The sequence below is a fragment of the Rhyacophila brunnea genome, unplaced genomic scaffold, assembly GCF_057557595.1.
Source record: "Rhyacophila brunnea isolate RB1 unplaced genomic scaffold, BYU_Rbru_1.0 scaffold_8, whole genome shotgun sequence".
In the NCBI taxonomy this organism is placed as follows: domain Eukaryota; kingdom Metazoa; phylum Arthropoda; class Insecta; order Trichoptera; family Rhyacophilidae; genus Rhyacophila; species Rhyacophila brunnea.
The window spans coordinates 6,379,722-6,405,362 of record NW_028233350.1 but is presented as its reverse complement, the minus strand read 5'-3'; the positions used below and the strand labels follow the sequence as shown (position 1 = coordinate 6,405,362).

At 35.7% G+C, this 25,641-nt stretch overlaps 2 protein-coding genes across 3 annotated transcripts in view; one reads left to right on the top strand and one right to left on the bottom strand.

The window, feature by feature from the left end:
* LOC147063865 (uncharacterized) overlaps positions 1–8,124 on the top strand; it is a 32,721-nt gene extending 24,597 nt beyond the window's left edge. For both annotated transcript variants that reach the window (XM_085959153.1, XM_085959152.1), the window contains 2 exons: positions 5,424–5,875; positions 6,459–8,124. In XM_085959153.1, coding sequence (XP_085815279.1) covers positions 5,424–5,875; positions 6,459–6,551 — 545 coding nt within the window. In that variant the 3' untranslated portion in view covers positions 6,552–8,124. The remainder of the gene's footprint in view (positions 1–5,423; positions 5,876–6,458) is intronic.
* Positions 8,125–18,975: 10,851 nt separating this feature from the next.
* LOC147063864 (uncharacterized) lies at positions 18,976–25,637 on the bottom strand. The gene is made up of 4 exons (XM_085958949.1): positions 25,426–25,637; positions 24,807–24,986; positions 21,182–21,348; positions 18,976–20,879 (listed from the first exon to the last, which is right to left on the bottom strand). Exons 1-4 carry the CDS (start codon positions 25,546–25,548, stop codon positions 19,526–19,528), a joined length of 1,824 nt encoding a protein of 607 aa, XP_085815075.1. The 5' UTR covers positions 25,549–25,637; the 3' UTR covers positions 18,976–19,525.
* Positions 25,638–25,641: the final 4 nt, after the last annotated feature.

The following is a 25,641-nucleotide window of genomic DNA, read 5'->3' as shown; positions in this document are numbered from 1 at the left end:
TCAAAGAGTAAATAAAAGCCATCCTATCCATTTTCACTCGTATTTCTTATTTTATTGATCAAATTTGAGTCGGAATTATCTGAAATTATAACAATGTCGTTTAGTTAACACGGCTCAATTTTATATATAAAATAACGTTATTTTGAAAAATGTTCCTTATTTTCGCATAACTATTTAGAGCGTTTTTATACGAAGGTTTAAGGCTCGCACAAACCAACGCGAATATTCACCAAGTACCCCGTCAAAATATCCCGAAAAAAGCACCCGCCATCGGTACGGAAGGTCCGGTCAAAAGAGTCTCAAAAAAAGCCAACGCCGCTGTAATGCTCCCTACTTACCTGTTGTTAATGAACAAACGTAACATTTATTCACGCAGCAGATCTAAAGATACAATGAAAGCCATCAATTTGTCATATATTCGGCTATTTTTTGAGACTCTTTTGACCGGACCTTCCATATCGATGCGGGTGCTTTTTTCGGGATATTTTGACGGGGTAAATGCGAATGGATGGCAGTGTCGGAGACAAATTGTATCAATGATAATCTCCTATATATTATTATCCTACAGCTTTCCCGGGTTTTGGCGAGCGATTGTATGGCTTATTTGTCATGTCCGATGGGTTCAAAAAAATAATCCGTTCTCGAATCGTTTAAAATCATAATTTCACAGTTGACACCCGCTGGATTAATTTCCAGTCGATTTCGGTGATTTTTGTTTACTTCCCAATACATTTTCGAGCGACATGCGACTTTATTGATCGGGCACTCGATTGGGAAAAAATTCACTTACTTGCAACACTGATTTAATATCATCCCCAATTTTAAATTAAAATACGTTTTTGACAAACTATTCTTAATCGAATCGACAGATACACATATTTTATTTTATTTATTAATGTTCCCGAGAGATTTCATTCGCAAATTTATTCATAAGGTCGTCTCAAAAATTATACCCCTATAACCTAAAAATATCCGTATCGACCAATTATTGTAATTGTAATCATTATTTACGTTAATTACTTAATAATCATTATATTTTTAATGTCTCTATAAACGAGTATGACAAACAATCGTCATTTTTAACACTGTTCTTTAAATCAAAAGGAAATGATATTTCATATTATTAGGTAGGATATAGGTAGATGTCATAATAATAATAATCTATATACACTTTTATCATTCTTGACTTCTCACGATTCCACTGACACTTTGTTAACTTTCGTCACTTAAAAATGTATCCTGTTATAATAACTGAACACATTAAAATCGTTTATTCGTAATAACATTTATACAAATTTCCATTAAAACTGTTCATTTTATAATCCGGTTATCCGCGCGCATTTTCAGCATTTTCAGTATTATGCGATCAACACAGTGTTGCCAAGTCAAAATTTAAAATTTCAGTAGATTTTGACAAAAAATTCAGTAGATTACATAAAATATCAGTAGATTTTGAAAAATGTGTTTATTAGATATGATTTAAAACTAATAAGAATAACAATAACTAATAATATTAATTTATTGTAAACAATGATGATATTAATGGGTAAAATGGCGCTCTTGGGTAGAGTTACAATGCTTTTTATGTCAATTTAGAAGTGTATAACATCAAAAAAGGTCATGCGTAAATCATTTCAAGTTTATTATTAAAAGAATCATCAGTTAATTTACAATTATGGAGAAACACAAATATCAGTAGATTTCTTGAATTTCGAAAAAAAATCAAAAATTCAGTATATTGGCAAAAAATATCAGTTGATCTACTGAAATTTCAGTAGACATGGCAACACTGGATCAACCATAGAATAATATTTCAAAATTTGATAACGTAACATTTTTTTTATGGCTGTTAAATGATAATTTTTTAAACCAATGAAACTTATATACATTCAATTAGCTCATATAACCCAAAAATATTTAAAAGGTATTCAACAATAATTGGTGTTATACATATTATTTAAATCATTATCAACCAGGATCAATCCACTGCTGGATAAAGGCCTCCCTACCCTGATTTTACTCCTTTCTGTCATTTGGATTACTGTATTTATCAAAATCGGTGATATTATATTTATCTACATATTCATATCGTTATCATCATCATCAACCAAGATCATTCCACTGCTGGATGAAGGGTTCCTTAGCCTGATTCTATTCCTTTCTGTCATTTGAATTGCTGTATTTATCAAAATCGGTGATATTATATTTATCTACATATTCATATCGTTATCATCATCAACTAGGATCAATCCACTGCTGGATGAAGGATTCCGCAACCTGATTCTACTTCTAGCGGTTAAACGAATTTGTGATATTATACCTATTTCTATCATCCTTATCAACATTGACCTGAACCAATCCACTGCTGGATAAAGGCCTCCCTAGCCTGGTTCTATTTCTTTCTGTCATTTGAATTGCTATATTTATCAGTGATATTATTATCTACCTATCTATATATAATGCCATTATTATCACGAGCCTCAATAAGTCCACTGCTGGATGAAGGCCTCTCTACGTTGATTGTATTCTTGACAGTATTGAAATTCTATATTTATTAAAAATGCTAATGTTATTTATTTACATATTTATATTGTCATCATAATGATTATCATCTTCAACCAGGGGGTGAAGGGTTCCGCAACCTGATTCTACTACTAGCGGTTAAACGATTTCTATATTTATCAAAATTGTTGATATTATATTTACCTATTCATAATATCGTCATTATCATCATCAACCAAGATCAATCCACTGCTGGATGAAGGTTATCTCAACCTAATTCTACTCTACTTGGTCATATAAATTGCATTATTTTTTAAATTTGTGATTTTATATACCTACCCATTTATATCGTCATCGACCTGTATCAATCCACTGCTGGATGAAGGCCTCTTTAAGCTAATTCCACATCTTTAGGTCTTATAAATTCCTATTCTTATCAGAATTGTTCTATTCCTCTCATATATAATATGTATTGCTTCATTATTTATCAACAGTTGTCTCGATATGAATGTCCCGCACCGGGAAACTATATTGTTTAAGGTTAATTTTTAATTAAAATTTTGATTTTTTAAATATTATTCTATGGCTGTAGGCATTTATTTTTTATAGACAATGAAACAAAATAATGTTTAAATTTATTTTTTACACTACTAATCTTCTTCTATTATCTCAATGGGACCCGAAGGAGATTAATATCACATTATATTGGATCGCTATTTATGATAATCACATAATATATTGCTTTATATTCGAATGATTGAGGCGTATAATTATTTATCATATTTAACTGCACATACCTACACATATAAAAATTAAAATGTCAGTGGTAGCAATCGGCGATTCTGCTAGGCATAGCAGCCTAAGGCGGTGTTAGACGATATTGTGAAGGCCAGACTACTGAATAGACTACGCATATGAGTCCAAATTTATATTGGCAGTGACGATTTGCAAATCGTAAAAATGACAAATCAGCGAAATGTCAAACTGTCTGACGTGAATAAAAAACCCATCCCGAAGGGAAAACTATGGCGCCATCTATGCATATTTCACAATTATATTAAAATCCAACACCGCCAAGCCGTCTGCAAAACCTAGCGCGACAGACTGGCGACCGCCAGCTGGCTCAGCTAGTATAAAATTATTGATATATTATTTGAATGCTCGATACCGAAACGTCAAACAATCGCAGCGCTCCATATTGAACTTTGTAAGATAATAACTTAATTCCCTTCCGAAATCTGTGCGTCGCATGCTCTTTCCCGTAAGTCAATACGAGCTTGATTGGCGAACATTCGCTGTGAATAATTCGCTTTGGTGTGTGGATCGCATTAAGCACGAATGTCTTAGGTTACTTTATAATTATTTAAATTTTACGAAATGCATTGGCGAACTCTATTATGCTATACTGATGTTTGAAAACGGCGAATTTTATTAATTTAAAATGTTTGAATTTTATACATTGTAAATGATTTTTATATTTGTACTTGTCTACGCTTATAATAGCGTTTTTGCCATATAATAGCGGTTTTTTCCATGATTGTCTATGCTCAAAAAATCTCGCTTAGATGCTTTCAAGTATTGACATAAGAAATCTGACGTTTATCCAGGGTGAGCGGTCGTAATATAGAGCCAAAAATACTTTATGCAGTCGTCAAATGTTTAAAATAAATATAAAGGATAATAAGGCTTCAAAATTATATAAATAGATTATCTACAACGTTTAAGGAATGTCCAGGATCACGCTTTGAAAATAGCATAAAATGTCCATTTTGACCTACGCGGCGCACGTCCCCCCTTAAGATGACGTGTATTTCCTACTGATGGGTTTAGAAAAACTATCAAGTTTTATGGACGGTACCAAAATATCCGACCCAAGTATCCCACGACAATTGAGCGGTTACCGGGTTGGAATATAGTGTCGCAGGGCTCAGGTTCGAATCCCGCATCTGGCAAATTCATATGTTGTTTTTCAATGTAGAGAATAGGTTGAGCGAGTGGCTAACACCTATTTCTTGTAAAAGCAAAAGTCACCGAGACACGATCACCCGCCTCTGCCTAACTCAGATAGTGCCGGATTGGTGAGATTCTACTGTAGTTGTATAGCATTGTCTTATTTAATGTAGTTAAATATGGTATGATGTTAGGTCAGTATCTCTCAACCTTTTTTAGTCGATAGTCCCCTCCCACACCTCATAGTTGCTCTAAGGAAAGAAATGAAAAAATGAACAGTAAACATTGCATTGATAGAATTACTGTAGATTCCATGAACTCCTTTGTATAAAATGTAATTATTTTCATCGCAACATATCAAATTTGAATGTTTTGACCTGACTATTACTCCTTTAGCACTAAATAGACATCAAGAAGATATATTATCTTGGCTTCTGAATGTCTTTTTTTTTTTTTGTGATTTTACTGAGGCTTTGACTGCGACTCGCTGTCATATCGCCTCTTCCCTTCTAGAAAGGGATCCGCCGATCAGGTCCTCGCTCCTATTCTGTTAAAGAACTTCCAAGCTCTTCCGTCTTACCCACCGCCAGGGCACCTATCAATTTCAATTCGTCGACATTCTCATAGATATCCGCAATTCGTTTATGAATCAATTCATTTATGAATAAGACATGTCATTTACAGAATATTGAAAACAGTTATATAGAATTAATAATCACATAATATTCGACATTGAAGTCAATTTGGTTGGATTCCTTTAATCCTCAGCTCCTCAATAATTGTCGATCTGCAAATCAATCATATCGTTTCACCTGGCAACTTTTCATTCCACGATATTCAGGGCTCTCAAAATTTTTAGATATCTTATATAATATCAGATACCTATGGGGAGAGTTAGTCTTAGAGACAGTAAGGAAGGTCTTTCTGTTGTTAAGGTGTGGCTTTTAATTTGGGACTGTTCCATTTTGCAGACGAGTACTTCCTGTCGAACGTGAAGACGGTGGACGATATAACAGAGGAGAGGCGGCGGCGGGTGGCGTCGGGGGCAGGCTGGAGCCGGGGGCTGGAGGCAGCGCTGGCGGCGTGGCCCTGCCTAGGTGTAGCAGAGTTAGCATCAGGCGTGCCCTGCTCCGCGTGCCGTGTGCAGCGCGCCAGCCACCGCATCCAGGCGTACGGGCAACCGTACAATGCGGCCACGCTCGAACCCTGCCAGCCCGATCCGCGTGTTGCCTACGATAAAGAGGTGGCGGCATGCCGCTCGTGCGCGCATCGTGTCGAGCTTTTCAACCGCATCTCGCACCAGAAGTACTTGATGTTCCTCGAGTGCAACAAGCGGGTGGCCGACAAGAGGGTTCAGGACCCCCTCAAGGACACCACTCTCATCCTCAACGAGCTTCTTGCCGATGAACCTTGGCTCTCGCAGGTAATTCCCTTTCAGTTATTCTCTTTGAGCTGTCGTCCAGAAAAGAGTGCGCGGGTGTTCTAATCTCATATGGCCAAATGCATAGTTGTGCTGAGTCTTCTGTAACGCTTAACCGTATGCTATGGTTACTTAGCGAGATAGCGACTTAGTTGAAGAAATTAAATCAACAGACTTGCTTATTATTATTACTGGAAAATCTTAGTCGTTGTCTACGTAATATTGACATTTCTGTGATTTGGCTATATTATGTAGTACTGAAAGAAATAACAGACAGAAAAGTATGAGAGGACACTCAAGTTACCTAGTAAAAATCTCATCAACATAGGCAATCGGCGTAATATGGCAAAACTATTTTTTCCTAAAACGATGAGAAGAGAGTCTGGAATGGAATGAATGTATTTTCAATCAATTTTCCTGCTGGAGCTGATATTTTTCAAAGAAAGGCTCGAAAACTCGGCGGGAGTCTCATCATAGTTTACTTACTATCTTATAGATTCCGAAGTGAAGGTAAGACCTAGATGTGACATAGATCAGTACGATAGATAAAACTTTTTTCGCTGACTTTCTTTTTCTTCCGTTCCAGCTATTCAGGGACATCCGTCAGTCATGGGCGGAGGCGGAATCGATGGAGAGGAAATCTCGGCAAGCTCTCTCCATGCCCAGACAGCACATGTAACTGGACACGCGTCCGCCTCGCGCTCAGAGTGCTTTCTAAAACGTTGCAAAAATTAACAATCGTACTCGACGGTGGAAACATAAAACAGCGTGAAGTGACATTTTCGACTGATGATAAATGCGGTACGTTCTTCAGTGTGTGTTGTTTCCGGCGGAAAATTGGAAAATTTGTTCGGGTGGGCCTTAAACGATTCGATGCTCAGGGCCGATTGACAATTATCGTGGTAAAGCCCACTCTGAGTGACAATGGACAGCTGAATAAAGCAGTATTAGAAAATATGATCTATCTGTATCTCTCCGAACAGATATGACATTATTTTTATTTTCAAAAAGACGTTTATTTTTAATTCTCTGACGGGTTGTCGACCTCGCCGTGGACTGAAATTTTTGTGTACGATTATTCAAAAATTTAAACTGTTAATGTGCGATTCAGTTAATACAAATGAAAACATAGCGAAGATAACAATATTTTGAGATGTCACAATGTTTATCTTTCGCTCGTGAGACGTCATTTATTCGATTTCCACCGTAATTTCAGTAATCTCACTCTGTTGACGTATTTTGATGTGATAAATATTTGCCAACTGAATCGGTTAATTACTTTTTCTTTGCTGTTTGCTGACATGGGAGAATAAATTTATTTCATTTCATTTCATTCGGTAACTGGAGTTTTTTTTTTGTGTTTCAGATAATATTAATAGTGGCAGAGTTAAATATTAATGAAATCGATATCTAAGTACATAATACTTTTAATGACAACGTTTTGATGATTAATTTTGTCATTGTAATTACATAATAAATGCATATTACAATAGTTTCTATTTATAATATGTGCATTCTTATTCACACTAGATGCCTTGTTTTGAACGGAATGTTCATACTTTTTCAATAAGTACAAAAATGTAGTAACAAGCATTTTTTTGTAAAAAATCCAATCGCAAGTGAAAAAAGTAATAAAACCCTCCCCCCGGATGTGTTCTCCACGTTATAATGTTGTCCACCTCAAATATTATAATATGTGTATAAATATGAAATAACACAATTTTAAACAATATGTTGCATTTTGATTTTATTACAATAATGTGAAACTGTTCAATAATGTTGAATAATGTGAAATTCATTCTTTCGTTCTAAAGTCTAAACGTCATTTAAATTATTTTAAATCAATGCATAATAATTTTATATACCTACTTTATTATACTGACAGCTGAGATGCGCATGCATAAATCATACATAATCACGTCACGGTCATAATTAAGTACGTGAAGTACGCCTGAACTGTCCAATGAGATTAATTTATTTTTCTATGTGCACCGCAAAGGATGGTGATGTTTTTTTATGGAAGCAGTATAAATCGTTGTGTTGTTTGCAGATCGAAATCAATAACGAGATCACCAACGTTGATAATTCATTCTAAATCACCACTTAATTAAGACCGTGAAATAAGTATTATATTAGCCTCAATCAAGTGCCCACGTCTTTTTATAAGCATATTTTTTCAACCAAATTTCCATAGTTATAAAAACATTGTAATAGGATATGTTTAATTACAAAAATATATGTATCTATCTTAATTGACAGACATTTTTTTTTTATTTTGAACTATGTACATTTATTATTATATCGTTTCCATAAATAATTTTTCATGAGTCTCACGGATAAAAATTAAATACAATTTTTTATATTTAATTGACAGTCGGTTTACAGAATAAATGATTGCCGATTTGCAGTCAATTTATGGAAAATTTAAATAAAATCTATTTTAGAGACTCAAATTTATATAATTTATAATTGAGCTAATTGTGCTTGAATCAATACAATTAAGTGAAAAGGTGAAGAATCAGGAAAGGACGGACGATTTGTCCCTAAATTTAATATTATTTTAAAGCTGCAGCGAGAGTGCCATTGAATAGATACAATAAATAATATTCTGTATACATATAAGCAAAATTATTTTCTACGTAGGATAACGTAACTAAATTCAACCAACAAAAAACAATACAGCAAATCTTAATAAAATTTGCTTCGCCTTAATTGAATTTATTTTATATGGGGAATTTTCGTTTTCGTAAGTATTTAAGTTAAACCACACCAAAGACGCAAGCGGCGACACTTGACATTTCTGTGACTCGACCCGCTCGAATACCATTTTCGATTGTGTCGATTCAATCAATTGGGAAATTGACATTATAGACCCCGCTGAATGATATTAACTGTACAAAGTGAAATGTGAAAGTATTATTACTTTTTTTCACAATTAATACTTGAAGAAAAGACATGGTAATATAAAAAACAAACACTTCAATAATATTATGTATACAGTAAAACCTCGTTAGTAAGAACACTGATAATTCGAAATTCGCTGTAATTCGAAATTTTCGCGAAGAAAAGTCCCTTGAACATTATTTTCATATAAAACCATACCTTTAATTCGATCTTCATAATTCAAAATGATTTCAGAGTCCTGGCATATAAAAATATTCAATAAATTGTAATAAAGTACAATATTTCATGAGCCAGTCTTTGAAAATTGTGACAGACTTTTCTTAAAACATCAAAAATATTTTATTTACTTATTTTATGAAGGTAATAAAAATAATCCTGACATTTTATGACCGATTGACACACACAGCGCTGTCATCAGAGGCATAACTGCACTCCACTCAAAGCAAAAACAATGACTCACATGTCTCAGGGTTGTAGAGTAGCTACTTACTTAGTAACTTCAATTAAAGGATTAATGACGCATGGTATTTGCATAGATTTCAATTTGAAAGAATTGTATCGGAAATTTGGTAGGCACATCTACGATCGGAAACAAAATTAATAAAAATCAAAAAAAAAAAAATTTCCAAATTTTAATATTTACATTTCATATTTCGTAATTCGATTTTTTTTTATTTTCGGTCCCATGGGATTCGTATTAATGAGGTTTTACTGTATATTATATTTTTTGTATAAATTCACAATATTATAATAAATATTGATATCAAACACACACAAAACTCAACAAAGACTAACCAATACATCAAAGGAGACCAATCCCAAGGATATTAAAAAAAAATATATATATAAGTAATTTATTTGGTTTTTATATTACTTACATGTTGTTGGGTTTTGGTTTATTCAAATCGATGGGTTCAAATGACCACATATATGTCAGATATCTTATGTTTATATAACATACCTGTAGTGTGTATATTTTATCGTGGACGTTAAATTAATTGGTCGGTATAATGCACAGGTACACAATTAATTAGTGAGCACCTACATCACTATAATAGGTCTACTGCTATTAAATATATCATCATAAAACGTTTGGTGTTCAAATTTAGAACTAAGCTTATCACAGTATAAATAATATTGAATGATATGTCAAATGTTAGCATATGGTGCCCTCACTCAGCGGACAACTTATACTGGTGGATCTATACATGCTAACATTTTGATACAGCAATGAGCTTCGTTGCAAATTCAAACACCGGATGTTGGTATATCTGTAGTAAGATGTTTAATAAAATTTATCATGCTCATTCTGATTAATTCTATTCTCTTAAATTGTACAATTATAATTCCAAGCCGTCATTAGAGTTTTTACTGTGTTTTCACTATTTCCCTGGAAATAATTAAAAATTCTAATGCCGTTGCAGGTCCCAATTGCCAAGAATTAGCGATGGCATAATGAAGTGTCACTTGTGACTTTGGTGTGAGGATAATTTAACTTTTTCAATAACGAACTCGAGACACATTCTCCATCGTAAATTGTTAAATAAATTGATACATGTTATAAATTTATAATATAGTTTCTTAAACTATTTACAATTAATTGATGTATTAATTTATTACGACTATGTATTTGAAGGACATCAAATTGTAATCATCTGCCATAAAATTAAAAAAAAAAGGACATAATATTTCAATGTAATATTACATAGTCATCATTATAAAAATGTTAGTTTTATGAAAGCGAATTTGTTTTTATGTATCGGTTAAACGTAAAAAAACATTCCAAAGTATTATTTTATCGTATGCGTACCAGTCAAAGTGAAAATATTGATAATAGTTCAGAGATTAGCAACTCACGGCATTGCATGTATCCGGCTCAAATTTTTGACAATCAAGATTGCGCCTGAAAAATAGTTAAACCTCGTCTTAACCAACATATATCTGTCCGTTAACAAATAGACGTTGTATAAAAACATTTGTATCCCGCTGCGGATAGAAAACATGTACTAACAAACATGCAAGTGTGGCCATTTTTTACTGTCATCAGAAGTAATGACGCATGTTCTTGTAGGATGTTTTCTGATTAAATGGTGATAATTTGTACAATATGGACTGTTTAAACTACATTTAATTTAATAGCAATGTTTGAGGGTGTAGAGATGTGTATAGTTTCAAACAAATATCAGCATTTGTGTACAGAAAAAAATTACAAATTATTGTTTGCGTGCATATTATGTATGTCGATCCAGACTAGGCATTACGATCATGCTCTCTTGTGGTGAGGGTTGTTTTTGGTAATCTTCTCATTTGTTATCATTAATTAAGTTAAGGGGTTAACCACAAAAGTAATGGATGTAACTAAAATAAAATATCGCATTTTGATGTTTTTTATTTATTGTGAAAATGCACAGCTATTATATAAAAAGTTTTTTGTTTTAAAGAAATCTATTTAACTCAACTGCCATGCGACTTTTGCCTCAATGACAATATATTCAATGATGTGAAAGAGTTTAGCAATGAAGATACACAAATTTAGATTCATTCTACTTATAGTCGGATGAAAAGAAGTATGTTTGCTGGCCGAATTTATAAGTAAAATAAACATTTTCCATTAAGCCACAAAATATATTGCCTAGCCTTTGCGTTATGCAAAATTTTGGCATGGCGCAATGTGGATAATTTGTATTTTTGGAATATATACAATTAATAATTATTTAATATACGGTGCCAAGTATTTTTAAAGGAAGACAGAAGTTATTAATGGAATTAATTCACCACATAATCTTAAATTACTACAATTATGACAAATATTCAATGCGGTTTACGTTAAATCATTTGAGGGACTGTTACGTAATTATATTGAAATGAAAATTATTCTAATCCCATGAGAGTACGACACGTTGATGGTGGTTGTGTTCGAATTCAGAAATGTCTTTTAGAGGATTTTATTGAGTTATAATAATGTCCGATCCTAATAGGATCATATGGGCCTCCACAAAGTGAAGGTTTGTATTAACAGATTTTTGTTTATACGAGAAATGGATGTCAGCCACTTGCTCAACCTATTTAGGTCCTTACTCCAAACACAAATTGAAAAAAAATATGTATATTTGCTAGACCCAGGATTCGAACCTTGAACCCACGACATTATTAGCCGATGTGTAACAGTTCCAGCTGTTTGTTTTCTTGGATGACATATAAAAAGCAAATTATAAAACTGCATCTATAAGTATTTGTCGTCACAATACTGATTATTTGATAATGGGTTAATTTTTCAGGCGCAATCTTTCAAAAATTTACTTACCTTAACGATTTCATCATGAATCATGTCTCGGGTGCATGAATACCATATGTATAATATCTATAAAAGACGTTCCACAAGAATATTATTGTCTCGATAATTGAAAACCCAATTTGGTGTGGAAATGTTTACCAATATATCGTTGATCTATCTTGTAAAACTCTCAAAAGCCATTTTGGTCGAAAATTAGATTTTTATTTAATGCGCCATAATTATTGAATATTTATCTACTTCTGTAAAAAAATCAATCCACAAAAACCTCATAATGTTTGTCCAGGAATCATTGATTATTTGTAAATGAAAATTAGACTGTTTTTACTGTCTCATGAAAAAGGTTATTTTGAATTTACGAGGTTTACAAGATACTAGACAATATGATACACACAACATTATTTAGTTAATAAAACTATGTATTTTTAACACAATATTATTTCATTAAGTCTAGATTTTTATTGCAGCTGATTTCATTATAATAAATAATTACTATGTTTTGGATATTATTTTTAACAGCTGATCGATTTATATCGTACTATGTATATTTTAGAAAAAAATACAAGACCACTATAAATAAATAATAGCTGTACTATTCAAGCTTCAGGAACTGTTAATTGAATTGTTCTAACTCAATTTTTGTTAAAAACTCCAAATTGATTTTGACACATTGAGTATGTAGTTTTAGTATGTATTTTGTTGTTATCATTTAGGTACCTATCCATGTTTATTGTTTATATCTTTCTGTCCATAAGATTTTTAATTTGTTATCGGTCCGTATATGTAACTGAAACAAAATAACACTATGCGCCAACAACTTACAATGTGTTGGTGCGGTTGATAGTGAAGTAAGCATGTTTGGCTAATATTAGAACAAATTTAATAACGACAGGCACTGTTATCTGAAATTTACTTAGCAAACAAATAAATTAATTTTCATTTCATGTTTTAATTTTGTATGAATATTACTGATTTTGGAATTAATAAAAACAATTTGGAAGGCATATTGTATTTTCAGTTACTTTAGTTCCCCGCTAAGTGTGATATTTTTCACCCGTAACCCTGTTTTTTTGTGTTGAAAATTGACTTGGGACAGTTCAATTTGCAGTTATTGATTTTAAAATCAAAGCTACTATTTTTAGATAGTGAAACTTTCTAGAACCTTGTTGGCTCATCTCGGTTGAATCAATGACTGTTGTTATAGTGGTACCACGGTGAATAAGGTGTGCTGACATTATTTCTTCCCATGTGCAAGAAGTAGGCGGGGCGAATTTATTTGGTCGCATCGATCTGTCCCCGGCACCTCTTTTTTGTTAGCCCACTTGAACTGAGGAAGCTTACATGCAATGTTATACATTTACAAAATAATATTGTTTTACAATATCTTGAAAAACTTGCAAATTTCATTTTGGTAAAAAATTTGAATAAGTATTTTAACAATCAACCCACAAAAATCCAAGAATGGTTGTCATTTTGTAGTGTTTTTCATTTATTTTTATTTAAAACGAAAATTATACAAGCTTTACGATATACTGATTTTTTTTTTTAGATTTGTTGTTTATAAGATGGAATGATGATATGTATATATTTAATTATTAATCAGAGTTATGTAGAGGCTTCTTAAATCATTTTTCATCGAATTCAACAGGAATAATCAACAAATGAAAACAATAATTAGTGTGTGACATGAAATCAAGATTAATATTACAAAACTGAGCACAAAAAGTTGAAGATGGCAGATCATTGACTAAATATTAGTCAGTGCGGTGCATGGTATTTTGTTTATTAATATTATCATATTATTTTGTCTTCAAGCTGAACAAGAATGGGATGTTTGTGTAAAAATGTATAAAACCTCATCCGTAGGACTACAGATGTGTAGATTGTTCATGTTCTATTTTGTTTTGTATATCTATCTTGTTAGAAAGATCTTTTTTCTCTCATGTTAAAAAAGATTTGTAAATTGAAAATTGTTTGTTTCGTGTAAGTAAAATTCGGAGCGGTCGAGCTTTTCATCCCGGCAAAAATGACAAGGCATAATTATTAATGTGAACATTTTCAGAGTGTACATTGAAAGTTAATAGCGAATATTTAGATAATTTCCCTTAAATTTTATATGAATTTAGAATATATATTTTGTAAACATTAATGTCACTCGCTTTTATAAGATTATTTTTCTTAAAATGTATGTATCCACATATCGAGCTGAATAAATTAGATAATAGACCAATGATTTTTTTATTCACCCTATGTCCCTTTACATAATGAAGCATCTATTCCAGAAACTCATCCACATATGATCAAAATCCACCAAAAAATATGTACATAATCTAATTTCATACGACATGGAACGATCCAACAACTTTCATAACCCGCCAAAATCATATGAATTTTTTTAGAAACACTTCCGCATTTACGTGCGCTAGAGTCATGCCTCAAATTTAATATTGCTGATGTATAAAGAAAGACTGATGATTTAGTGCTGTATAATAAAAGAAAAAATATGATATTGGCTTTGCCCAGTCGATATTATAAAAATAGCAATTTACTTCTTTTGGGAAAAATAATAGCATTTCATGTATAGAAATGGGGGCCCCTCGCAAGATTTTTACATAGTAGTACAACATTTCTAAATAAGCATCTTGATTGGAGTAATGCTGTGCGATTCTCAACATTTTTTAATTTGAGGAAGTTTGTATAGTAGTTGTTTAATAACCAACAAGCTAAAAATTAAAAATGCTTCACAGGTACACCCGGTCCTCTTTTTGCACGGTTTAAAAAAGTAGCGATTATTTTTATTTACACTGATTTTTTCACTTTAACACAGTTTAAAAAAACTGAAAAGAATAAAAATAAGTATGCAAGTATTGTACATATTTATCCAAAAATCGTGTTGAAATGGACCGCACGTCACTGGTGTATACATGTTGACACCGAATGCCGCCCAGACATACATGGTGCCACTAGTCAGTCACTTCGGGTTGATACGAGAGACACGGTGCGTGCTTCGGCGTTAGCGTCATTAAATATTTCCAGCGATGAGTGATTTTTCACCAGCGAAAAACAGCAGTAAACGGGCACATTTATTATCAACACCGAATGAATATATTTCTCTATGCTAAATTTAATTTAAATCGAAAACTATGTATTTTTATGTATAAATAATAAATTCGATTTATTTTTGAGTTCAAGAATTTCGTATTTTGATTTGATTAAGTAATAGAACCCATCTACCATTTTTGTATGGGCACCTTATAGTTTTTTACACGGTTTTGTTTTGCACGGTAGTCTTTGGAACGTATCCCCCATTTAAAAAGAGGATCGGGTGTATATATGAATTATAAGAATAGGTTTTAGCTTGTACTTATTTCACATATCTTACGGAACCCTTAGCATGAACTAACTTTGGTTGACAATCATCGCTTTGGTTATAATAGTTATATACCTAGTTAACAAAAAAGTAAAATGAAATCATTGTTTTATGAAACCATTATGTAGGAGTGGTAGATGAAAGACGATCGTGGTTATTTGTGATGATGGAGAAGTGAGAGTTTATTTATGGTTACATACAAGGGTGTAATCGGTACAATATAACAGAGGTAGGTGTTATTTTCCGAGGCACTAAGTTCTCTAGCAAGATACAAGTTTATCAAGTGAATATTACGGAGAGACTGACTTGTTTCCTCCCGACAGCCTTTTATTGAACCTGTCACGATGGAAAATGCTTACCTCAGTATCTCAGCCATTTGGTGAGAAAATATAATAAACGTTTAATGAATATCACTTAGGTAAACAAAGTGCTTACTAAGTAGTAATTCGATTGTGTGAAAAATGTATGCAATGAAATTACATATACTAAACAATAATTAATTTAACTAATTATTAATTAATAAACATTACTTTGAACACGATTCATATGTCATGTATTCTACCGACACTGCTCGGATCTCACAGAACCATTGATAGCCACACATATATCTGATTGAAGTAGAGATGAATCGTTTTAATAATAATTTTTATGGCCTACCGCTATATAGGCTGAAACGGGAGATGTTTACTCTCTTTTTATTCCATTTGGCGACAACTTGAGTATGACCAGATGATTATATTAATTATGACGGCACTCATTAAATCCTTTAGAGCAGCGATACTCAACCTGCGGCCCTTTAAGCTTTTATGTGCGGCCCGAGACACATTTACTATCAGGAATTTCGTATATCTTGAGATTCGTTTCGACTTATCTGGTATAAGAGTGTTGCTATTGCACACTATTAATTTAAAAAACATACATAATTTTTAAAATCTCAAAAATGTTTTGTTAAAAATGGGGGATTTATGATTTTTTTCGTCACACCAGTAGTGATGCGGCCCGCGTTACTTTAAAAATATATGTATTTGGCCCGAAGAAAAAAAAGGTTGAGTATCATTGCTTTAGAGGTACTGCTGTTCCACAATACTTCTTATACGGTATTCGGTACTAGGAGCACTATGCAGAACCGTCCGTCTTAACTAAGACGGTCTTTATTAAAACGCCATGCAGAATCACTAATTTAGCTTGTCTTAGTTATGACCGTGTTGTCTATGGTTAACCGCATCTTAACTAGGTTTGTTAGCTTTTTCTATTGAAAATAATACCATATTTAAAATTTCTCTTATCCTCGGTTTAAGTGAATTGTTCAACGATGATAAAAATATGACAACTGTACTTTAGAAATGCAATTAATATTTAATTACAATAGTTTTAGGTTTCCGTTATCAGTGATTATAGGTGATTTCGCAGGCCCCGTGTTTTTTCATTCAATCTTTCACTACACGTCAAACTGTTTACAATCTAGATATTACAGGTTATGCCATGATGAAAGATGCATTAGAAATAATATCATATATTAATTTTTGGTTTTAATCATTATATATTATAGAATGATTAAAACCATTTTGGTGTGATTGGATTTGTTTGAATAATAAGTTATTTTATAATTATGAGGGTTGTCCAGGAATTGAAGACCTTTATTCATATTCGGCGACGCGGATGTTATTTTTCTAAACATGGCAGCACTGGCGTGTAGCACAGACTTCCCTCTCCAGAACGAGTATTGAGACGGTTCGGTAGTTGCTTCAGTGTGACCTTTGTGTCCGTTTGAGATGGACACTCCGCTGTCGAACCCCACTGCCAGGAGAGAGTCCACCCTATCGAAATCCATCGTCGTCTCACATCCAAATGTAATTGTGATGAACCAGCGGAATGTCAGGAAGTGGTGTACTGAGTTTACGAGTGTTCATGATGAGGGGAGAGGAAGGAGGTCTTAAATTCGTGATGTTTTGTTTTAGAAAATCTATGATAATGTTCGTAGAGATAAAGATCGTTGTCAGACAGTCCGTGAGCTCACAGTAAGTGTATGTAGTAAACATTGATATACTACTACATGAGCAGTTCCCATACAAGTGTCATTTTAAAAGTGTACCACAAAAGATATTATGAATATCGTCTTATAATATTTCCTTGTAGGTATAATGCGTTAAGACCGATAACATGGATTCCCGAATTTCACCCGTATTGCCCTGGCTGTAAAACTAAATTTGCGTTCTTGGAATAGTGAACCTAAGGGTGCTGCAACGCAAAGCAGACAGAGCAAGTCGTCATGCGCTGACTATTAGTTAGAGTAAGATGCAAGCTAGATCGGGCTTACCCAGTAAGTTTTAACAAAGGCCGACTCGCTGAAAATCGGGCGTCGTTTTAAGAAGCATATGATTCATCCAGTAGTATATCAATGGTAGTAAATGACAACATTGAGTCTTACTTACTCTTGAAGAATGAGATTGGAGAGACAGTCAGCACTTTTACTTGTAAACAGTTATTGTCACGATAGTTTAAAATATACACTATTGCTGCAAATAAATCCATGCACGTGTACAGGTGCTATTAAGTTTAGCATGTAAATGTGGTTCTGCATTGCGCTACAAGTATCAATACTTTTTTTTCAGTAGTGGAACCCCGATCTACCGTTCTCGCATAAATCGTTTTCCCGCACGGATTGTTCATTTTTGAAAGTCCCGCCAAATACCCATAAGAACAATGTTAAATAATCCTGCATTAAGCGTTCTCAGATTTATCATTTTCCTCGATCTATCGTCTAAAAATTATGGTCCCGTCACAAATATTATCCCGATTGACCGTTTTTCATTTCGCTTTCGTATAACTGTTTATGATTACAGTCTATAACAGACCTTGCAGTCGCATCGCTTTGTTTGCACAGGTCAGTCGACGTTCAGGCTTGCCTCGCATCTCGTATCACAAAGTTTTATAAGTCACAACTAAAATGTCCCCAATGAAGAAAACTAGAACACTAGCCGAGAAACTGAAAATAATTCAAGACGTCGAAAAGACCCAGTAGAAAAACTAGTTTTTTTTTTATATATCCCGCATTTATCGTTCTTTTTCTAGGGTCTCTTGAAAATCGTAGAATCGGGGTTTCACTGTATATCATTTGGTACGGAATTATTACGATCATTCCGTTTGACAGTGAATCGGATACTAATCATATTATTTACTACTGTTTATCTATGCACTATCAATAAAAACTATAAAATTAACATATGGAAAATGTACAATTATAATATATTACAGTAGAACCTCGTTAATAAGAACACAGATAATTAAATTACTTATTTTAAAGTAATAAAAATCATCCTGACATTTTATGACCCATTAACACACAGGGAACCGGAAATTTAATAGGCACATCTATGATCGTAAACGACATTGATGAAAATCAATTTTTTTTTTAATTGTAATATTTTTCCCCCATACATTTCATAATTCGTAATTAGAATTTTTTTTCGATTTTCAGTCCCGTGGAATTCGTATTAACGAGGTTTTACTGTATGTATGTCTATAAATAAAATAATGTTTCAATTTCATATATTTTTATTTTTAAATTTACACAGCTTCCTGCTCGAAATACTTATTCATCAGTCTAATTTGTAATTATTATACATTGGAAAAATTAAACCGGATGAACGAAAACCTTAAATGCGATGGGTTATTTATTTTTATATTAAAGCAGTACAAAACACTTAAAGTATATCTATTACGAGTCGGTCGATTTTGCTTTTATTGAACAATGTCTCCGGTGAAACGGACGACGAACGGAACACAGGAAGGACGCTCGGAAACAATAACAAAATAAATCTCATATCACTTTTGATTTTCTAAAAATCACCGATTTCTCCGCATCATGACATAGAGGTATCGCATTATCAGATATATTAGGTAGCTAAAATATACAATTAGCATTTAAAATTAGAATTATTTTATATAATAATAATATATAGGGTCGCTCCGCGAGCGTTCCAACTCGACGTCAACGGTCACAATGAGATTGAGGGCAGGCGTCGACTTGCAAAACACAGGGAGACGATAAATGTTTCTAAAACTGGCACGGTCACCGCGGGGAGAGTCAGTCGGCGTACTGCCGGCCCTCGTTTCCGGCTTCGTGGGAATTTCCATCGGCCCGACGAGGATAATGCGAGCGGGGCGGACCCCGGGGAGCGGCCGGTCTAGGAGCCCCGCGTGGTCTCTGCCCGCCGCCTCTGGCACCCGTCCCGCGACCCCGGGATCCTCCGCTCTGGTATCCTCCAGCGGGCGACCCCTCGAATCGGCCGCCATCCGCATGACCCTCATCGCCGCCGTCCCCGTTCTGATAGCCGTCACTCCGGCCGTACGCGCCGTTGCCCCGCCCGTTTTGGTTCTGGAATCCTCCGCGGCCACGATAGTTCCCGGTGGGTGCCCCGCGCCCTCCTCGGCCGCGAGGTCGGAACCGGCCGCGGTCTGTCCGGTTGTCATTATCTGACCCATCTCTGCCCCCTCGGCCATCGGACGGATTCCAGTCATCTATCTCCAATCGCTCAGCGCTGCTGTCTCCCCGTCGTGCGGGTGGGGACGAGCGCGGATCGCCATCGGAGGGTCGCGTTCCCGAGTTACGTTTGCGGCTGGCACCGTGCCGAAAGGAGGGTGAGGGCAGACGGGGGCGCTGGGGTCCACGAGACTGGGACTGGGCATCGGGCGGAGAGCGGCCTAAGGGCAGGGAGCGACGGGCAGGGGGCATTGGAATCGGAGGGGGCGGGTCGGCCACAGGGAAACCGGCAGGGTGGGGGGCCGCCGGTGGGCACGGGGAGGGCTGTTGGGGCACCGGGACTGTGTGCGGTTCGGGGTCAAACGGTCGAGGGGGGGCGGAAAAGCTCTGGTTAGTGAAGGTTTGCGAGGGAATAGGGGCGGGGGAGAGGCGTCCGGGGGACGGTGGCCCAGCAATCTCGGGGCAGTCTATTTCAGACTCCTGGAGAAAAATAAAGCTCTGGGGCCCGAACACCTCAGGTACAGCCTGGCGATGGCCGTACTGCCGGGAAAAGTAGGCTTGCTCGACCTGTTGAAGGGTGACAGGGGCAGGATGGGGGGGCAGTGCTGGGAAGGAAGGGGCGGGGACTGCGCGGGGGGCGGGCGGTGGGGGCGCGGGTCGCTCGAGCGCGGATAGGACCGGGGCGGGCACCTCGGCTTCCTCTACCGGTTCCTCCTCCTCTTCCTCTTCAGGAGCCTCTGGCACTGGTTCCTCGGGTTGGGGCGTTTCTCGCGACCTGTCAAAGTATCCACAGCTGTGTACGGCGCCCACCACAGTCTTGAGGCGGGCGTAGGTGGTACCCGTCACCTCCTTGTCGACACCGTCTACGATGGCCACCAGGTGTCTAGCGGCGCTGGACGACTGCAGCATGAAGGTTTCTCCGTCCTCCGGATCATGTTTAGGAGTGACCTCTGGATAGCTGAAATTCATAATTATTAAAGTACTTAAATATACTGTGAATGAACATTGAAACGAAGACATGTGAACGCCTACTGAACTTATACAGGCACTATAATGCCGTTTCCTCATGACGGTCGGCGTGGATCGTTGGATTTGCGCGTCGGCTGGTTTAATTAAGCTTTTAATGTACGTCCTACTAAAATATGTAGAAACGTTCAGATTTTCATTTGAATTTTGGTCGCTGTTGAAGACTACCTACCAGTGAATTCACAGAAAATAGACCAAGTATACATCTCAAGTAAGTAAGCATGAAGAACTCACATGTCGTCGAGGGCTTGCAAGTCAGCGGCGGTGAGTTGGGTGGCGCCGCAGCTCCCCGTCAAGAAGTCGGATCGGGCACACGGTTCGCTCAGCTGTTCCAGGCAGTCCAGCACCAGCAGAACTTCCTGCACCAGCTCCACATCCTGCGTCTTGCGTAGAGCACTCTCCTAAACACCGCAACCAATAGATCATTATATCACCATCACAATAACTGTCTGCGATAGTACTTCTATGCGCAAAAAATAGAAGGATCTAATCACACTATGTATCGCACCTGTTGCATTCCTTGGTCTCCTGCCCAAACTATCAAATTTTACATCAGTATTGTTTGCTAGCAAATATTAAAATTTTGTAGATCAATGATGCGCATGTGGTGCTCTATGGCCCCTCGAGGTATTTTTCAGTAGCACTCTTCCTGATCTGTGCCGGAAGGTTTTGTATGGCGGCAAGTGAGAGGCCGCGAACTGGTTTATATAGAATTATATTATGGTGCATGTCGCTGACTATCACGTGACGTCACAGTAAGCTGCCGCTACGGGAAAAAATTGTGTAATTTTGTTTTTATTGGTGTTTAAAATGTTATCAGGCTGATGCTCCCATCCTGTAGCACATTTTGAACCTTTAAACTAACATTGTCAGTTGGCAAAATATGCTAAAATCACCAGAACAACAATGAGGTCACCTCACGTTGAACTGCACTGCATCGACACCTGCATAGCTCAATGAACGTTTTTATCATCTTCTACATGCTTACACTTTTCTACTGTCATGTCAAAATTACGTGTTTTTGTTTTTAGCAGTTGGCACTATGTATTTTCTATAAGAACATTGTCTATTATCTATGGTCTGCAGGTTGGGTTCTGTTCAAAATATTATCTATGGATGTCATGTTGCAAGTAATTTTAAAGTACGCACACATAGAAACTGTTAAAATTAATTGAAATTAGCATGAATAATTAATAATTCAAATTAATAATATGTACATTATAGTTAGCACTCCTCATCAGTGTCATTCTTCAGTGAATTTATAGAGATGGTGATCGTTCAAAATATTCTGAAAAATGATGAAACCATAGAATAAATTTGTCACCGCGACATGCACCTCAATTTGATTCACGCTTCAGACTTTTATCATGGTGACAGTTTCGTCGCTGTGTCAAAATACAATGCAGTATAAGGAGGTGCGCGCACGAAGCGACGTGACAGTTGGGTGACTTTTTAGTTCCTCCAGCCGGCGACTTTAGAGTGACGAAACCGTCACCGTGTCTGTACTTCTATATGGGAGCCCGCGCACGGGCGACAAATTGTCGCTCAGCGACGCGTCCGCAGCTCAGTTCAACACACTACGCTGCGAAGGGAGGACATACAAATAGCAACAGTATAGCTGATGAATCGGAGACCAATGCATAATATGATTTGATAATATCCCAACTCCTCCTTTTCCAGTTCCTAGTACCGTAAAATGCTACAACTTTGCCTTTTTAACGTAACATTACCTAAAACAGTCAAATATACTTAGAAAATACCATAATTAATATTAGCAGTAGGTACCTACCTATTAGCTTATTGATTTTTGTTTTAAAATATATTTGTCTGAATCTTTTAGTTATGTCTTGCTCTTCATTTTGAAATACAATTTATTTGTTGGTTGTGTAACTGGCATTTTATTGAAATAGGTGTTTTTAATAATATTATGCAGTAGGCGGTTCTAGTGGTACAGTGTGTAAGGCGCTGGCCTTCTACCCGAAAATTTGGGCTCGAACCCGGTGAGGACACAGTATTTATGTGTTTTTATCAAAGCCTGGGTGTTTGTGATTGTTCAAAATTACTAACAACCACCTTGTACAAAAAGCAAAGACATGGTTATTGATAATTTAAAAAATAAATATTATGCAGTACCTATTTGCTAACAGGATTTTTGTGTTGTATAATAATTTCTTCTAGTTTTTTTTTACCTTGGTTTTGCACTTTATTCCGACATATAAATAATAGTATTATTTGTTTTTTTTTGTAGGTGACTGGTATGTTATTGAATTGTCCATTTGATTCATATTTAAAGCATTAACTTTGTGGTTAAACTTTTTTTTACTTACTTTGTTAAGTACCGTTTATTTATTACAAAGTGAAAATTTGTCATCTATGTACGAACTCAGTGGGTATAGGTAAATCATTCTACAGTGGCACCATAGGGGATTCGCGCGTGCATTGAATTGCTTGCGACAATGCCTGTTTCAATGCTAGCAAACAATACCACTACAACTGCAAGCCGCATTTGCCGTACCCATGGTGCCACTGTAAAACGATTTACCTATACCTACCTACTGTTACAGTTGTTTTTTTATTGCTATTATTATAATTCGCCTTTAAAATACATAAATGAAAAAAAATGATGGTAGGTTTCACCGTTCTTTTATGTTTTGTTTAATAAAAAGACAGGATAGCTTCGGAGGTCCTCGTATAAAGTGTAAAACTTTCCCTTGAGTAGCCTCTCATTACTAATGGGATATACCCAATAACGTCTCTTTCGTGCATTTTTTCTATGTCTGATAATAAGCACAAATCACTGCTGCGTCTTCGAAATCCATTGCTAGAATGAAAGCGTGACGGGTCACAGTTTAGTCACCCGTGCGCGCGCTCGATTGGAAGACAGTGACAGCGACTAAACTGTCACCGTGACAAAAGACACCTGTGCTTAGTCTTTCAATAATTTAAGAACAATCGAAAGAGTATCTTCAAACTTAAACCTATTAGGAGCTACGAATTTTATATCAAAATCAAAGTGACAGGTTTTACTGTTCATAAATTATTATGGTTGATAAAAACAAAAATGTTGTAGGTACTTGAGGCATATTATACAATTAAATAATAGTCTATGGGACTTTGAATGAAGAAATTGAATTGCTACTTGAATTATATTCCTTATGTACTCTATAATCACAGATTACTAGGGGTTTCACATATTATTAAAATATTCCCCTTCAAACAAACATTTTCGGTACAAGTTAACCTGACCAAACCTAAACTAACAAATAATTCAGTATATCGGGTATTTTCAAAATGTGTTTGCGGGTGTATTGCACATAACCGACTTGTACCACATTTTTAAGAGCATACTTCAGTGAAACGGCAAATAATTTTCAACAATTTCGGACTCGTTGCCAATCGGAGAGCGACAGTCGAGCTGTGAACACGTCAATTTGTTTTGTGATGGCGTCGGAGGAATATATTCTTAAATTGTGTAAAGATGACTAAAAAACATTACCCATTTTTTTGAAAAAGAAAACATGACAATGAATATATTATTATTATTACTATTATAACAATAAACATAACATTACATGGACGCATGTTGAATTTTTATGACAAATTATGTTTTGTTCTGCACGCGTCATTTGCACAACCTGCGCGTCGCGTAGTCACGATCTTTTTAGACCATGCCTCAGCTGAGGTATAGCCTTAACCATGTAAAGATAGTATACACTCGAGCAAATAGATTTCAGAGCACAACTGTGAAGTTGGTTTTAGGTTTCAAAAGACAACTAAGTACAAGTATTGTATTTTTACCAAACATCTTTGATAAATGATTGATTCTAATAATTTCAAACAATTGCTAAGAACGACTTACCTTTCGTGCTTGCTTCTTTGCTTCGTTTTCTGAGAGAATGGCTATTCCCATGACTTGCTTGCACAGATCCCAGACAAACTCTATCATTTGGGAAATCTCCTCAGATTTTGCCAGACCCACCACTTTTTGTTCTTCAGTCGACTCCTTCCCTGATTTTACATCTCTACTCGTAAGTTTATTCTAAAAGAAAGAATGTAATCACAATAAATAAAAAAAAATTAAGATACCTGCCATTCGAAATTCAGGTGAGTAACTTGACAAGTCAGCTGCCGATAGTGATACAATCGACAGCCAGATACCAAGAAATCCAGTGAGTTAGACTACACACGACTCTTCGGGACAAACACAACTTATTTATTGAATGACATTTGCGTGGGCTTATCGTATAGCTTGTATACTGCAAAGCACATGTCAAAGATGGCGGCGACTATGACGAATGACAGATGAGAATAATGTAATAAAATGTAATACATAATAAGGAGATGTCACCGATATATCATTAGGCTCACATAATGGATTGTAACAATCGTGACCTTGCGAAAAAGGCGGCGGTGGTTTTCGAACGTCGAATAGGTTCAATGACTGCGCATCGGTTAAAACAAGTCGCAGTATTACTCACTTTTTGTTTCTCCAAGCCAGCAATTTTCATTTGCAAAATTTCTACTACACGACGAACGGGTGAGTTGTCAACGACCTGCTGAGAAGCATGCTTTTCTATATCACCGTTCGCGGCAGAAGGCATTTTTGACTACCGAAATGTTAATTAGGTGATTAACGCCAAGAATCTCCGATACTTCTCACCCGTCAGAAGGTAGAAGACGCTTGTTTGAAGTTT

Bases quoted from the DNA above. Each gene is read 5' to 3' on its own strand.
- LOC147063864 (XM_085958949.1), bottom strand. From the start codon at position 25,548: ATGCCTTCTGCCGCGAACGGTGATATAGAAAAGCATGCTTCTCAGCAG. The intron at 24,987-25,425 runs GTGAGTAATACT...TCTTTCTTTTAG, and splicing joins CTGGCTTGGAGAAACAAAAA to AATAAACTTACGAGTAGAGA. The intron at 20,880-21,181 runs GTGAGTTCTTCA...TATGAATTTCAG, and splicing joins TTGCAAGCCCTCGACGACAT to CTATCCAGAGGTCACTCCTA.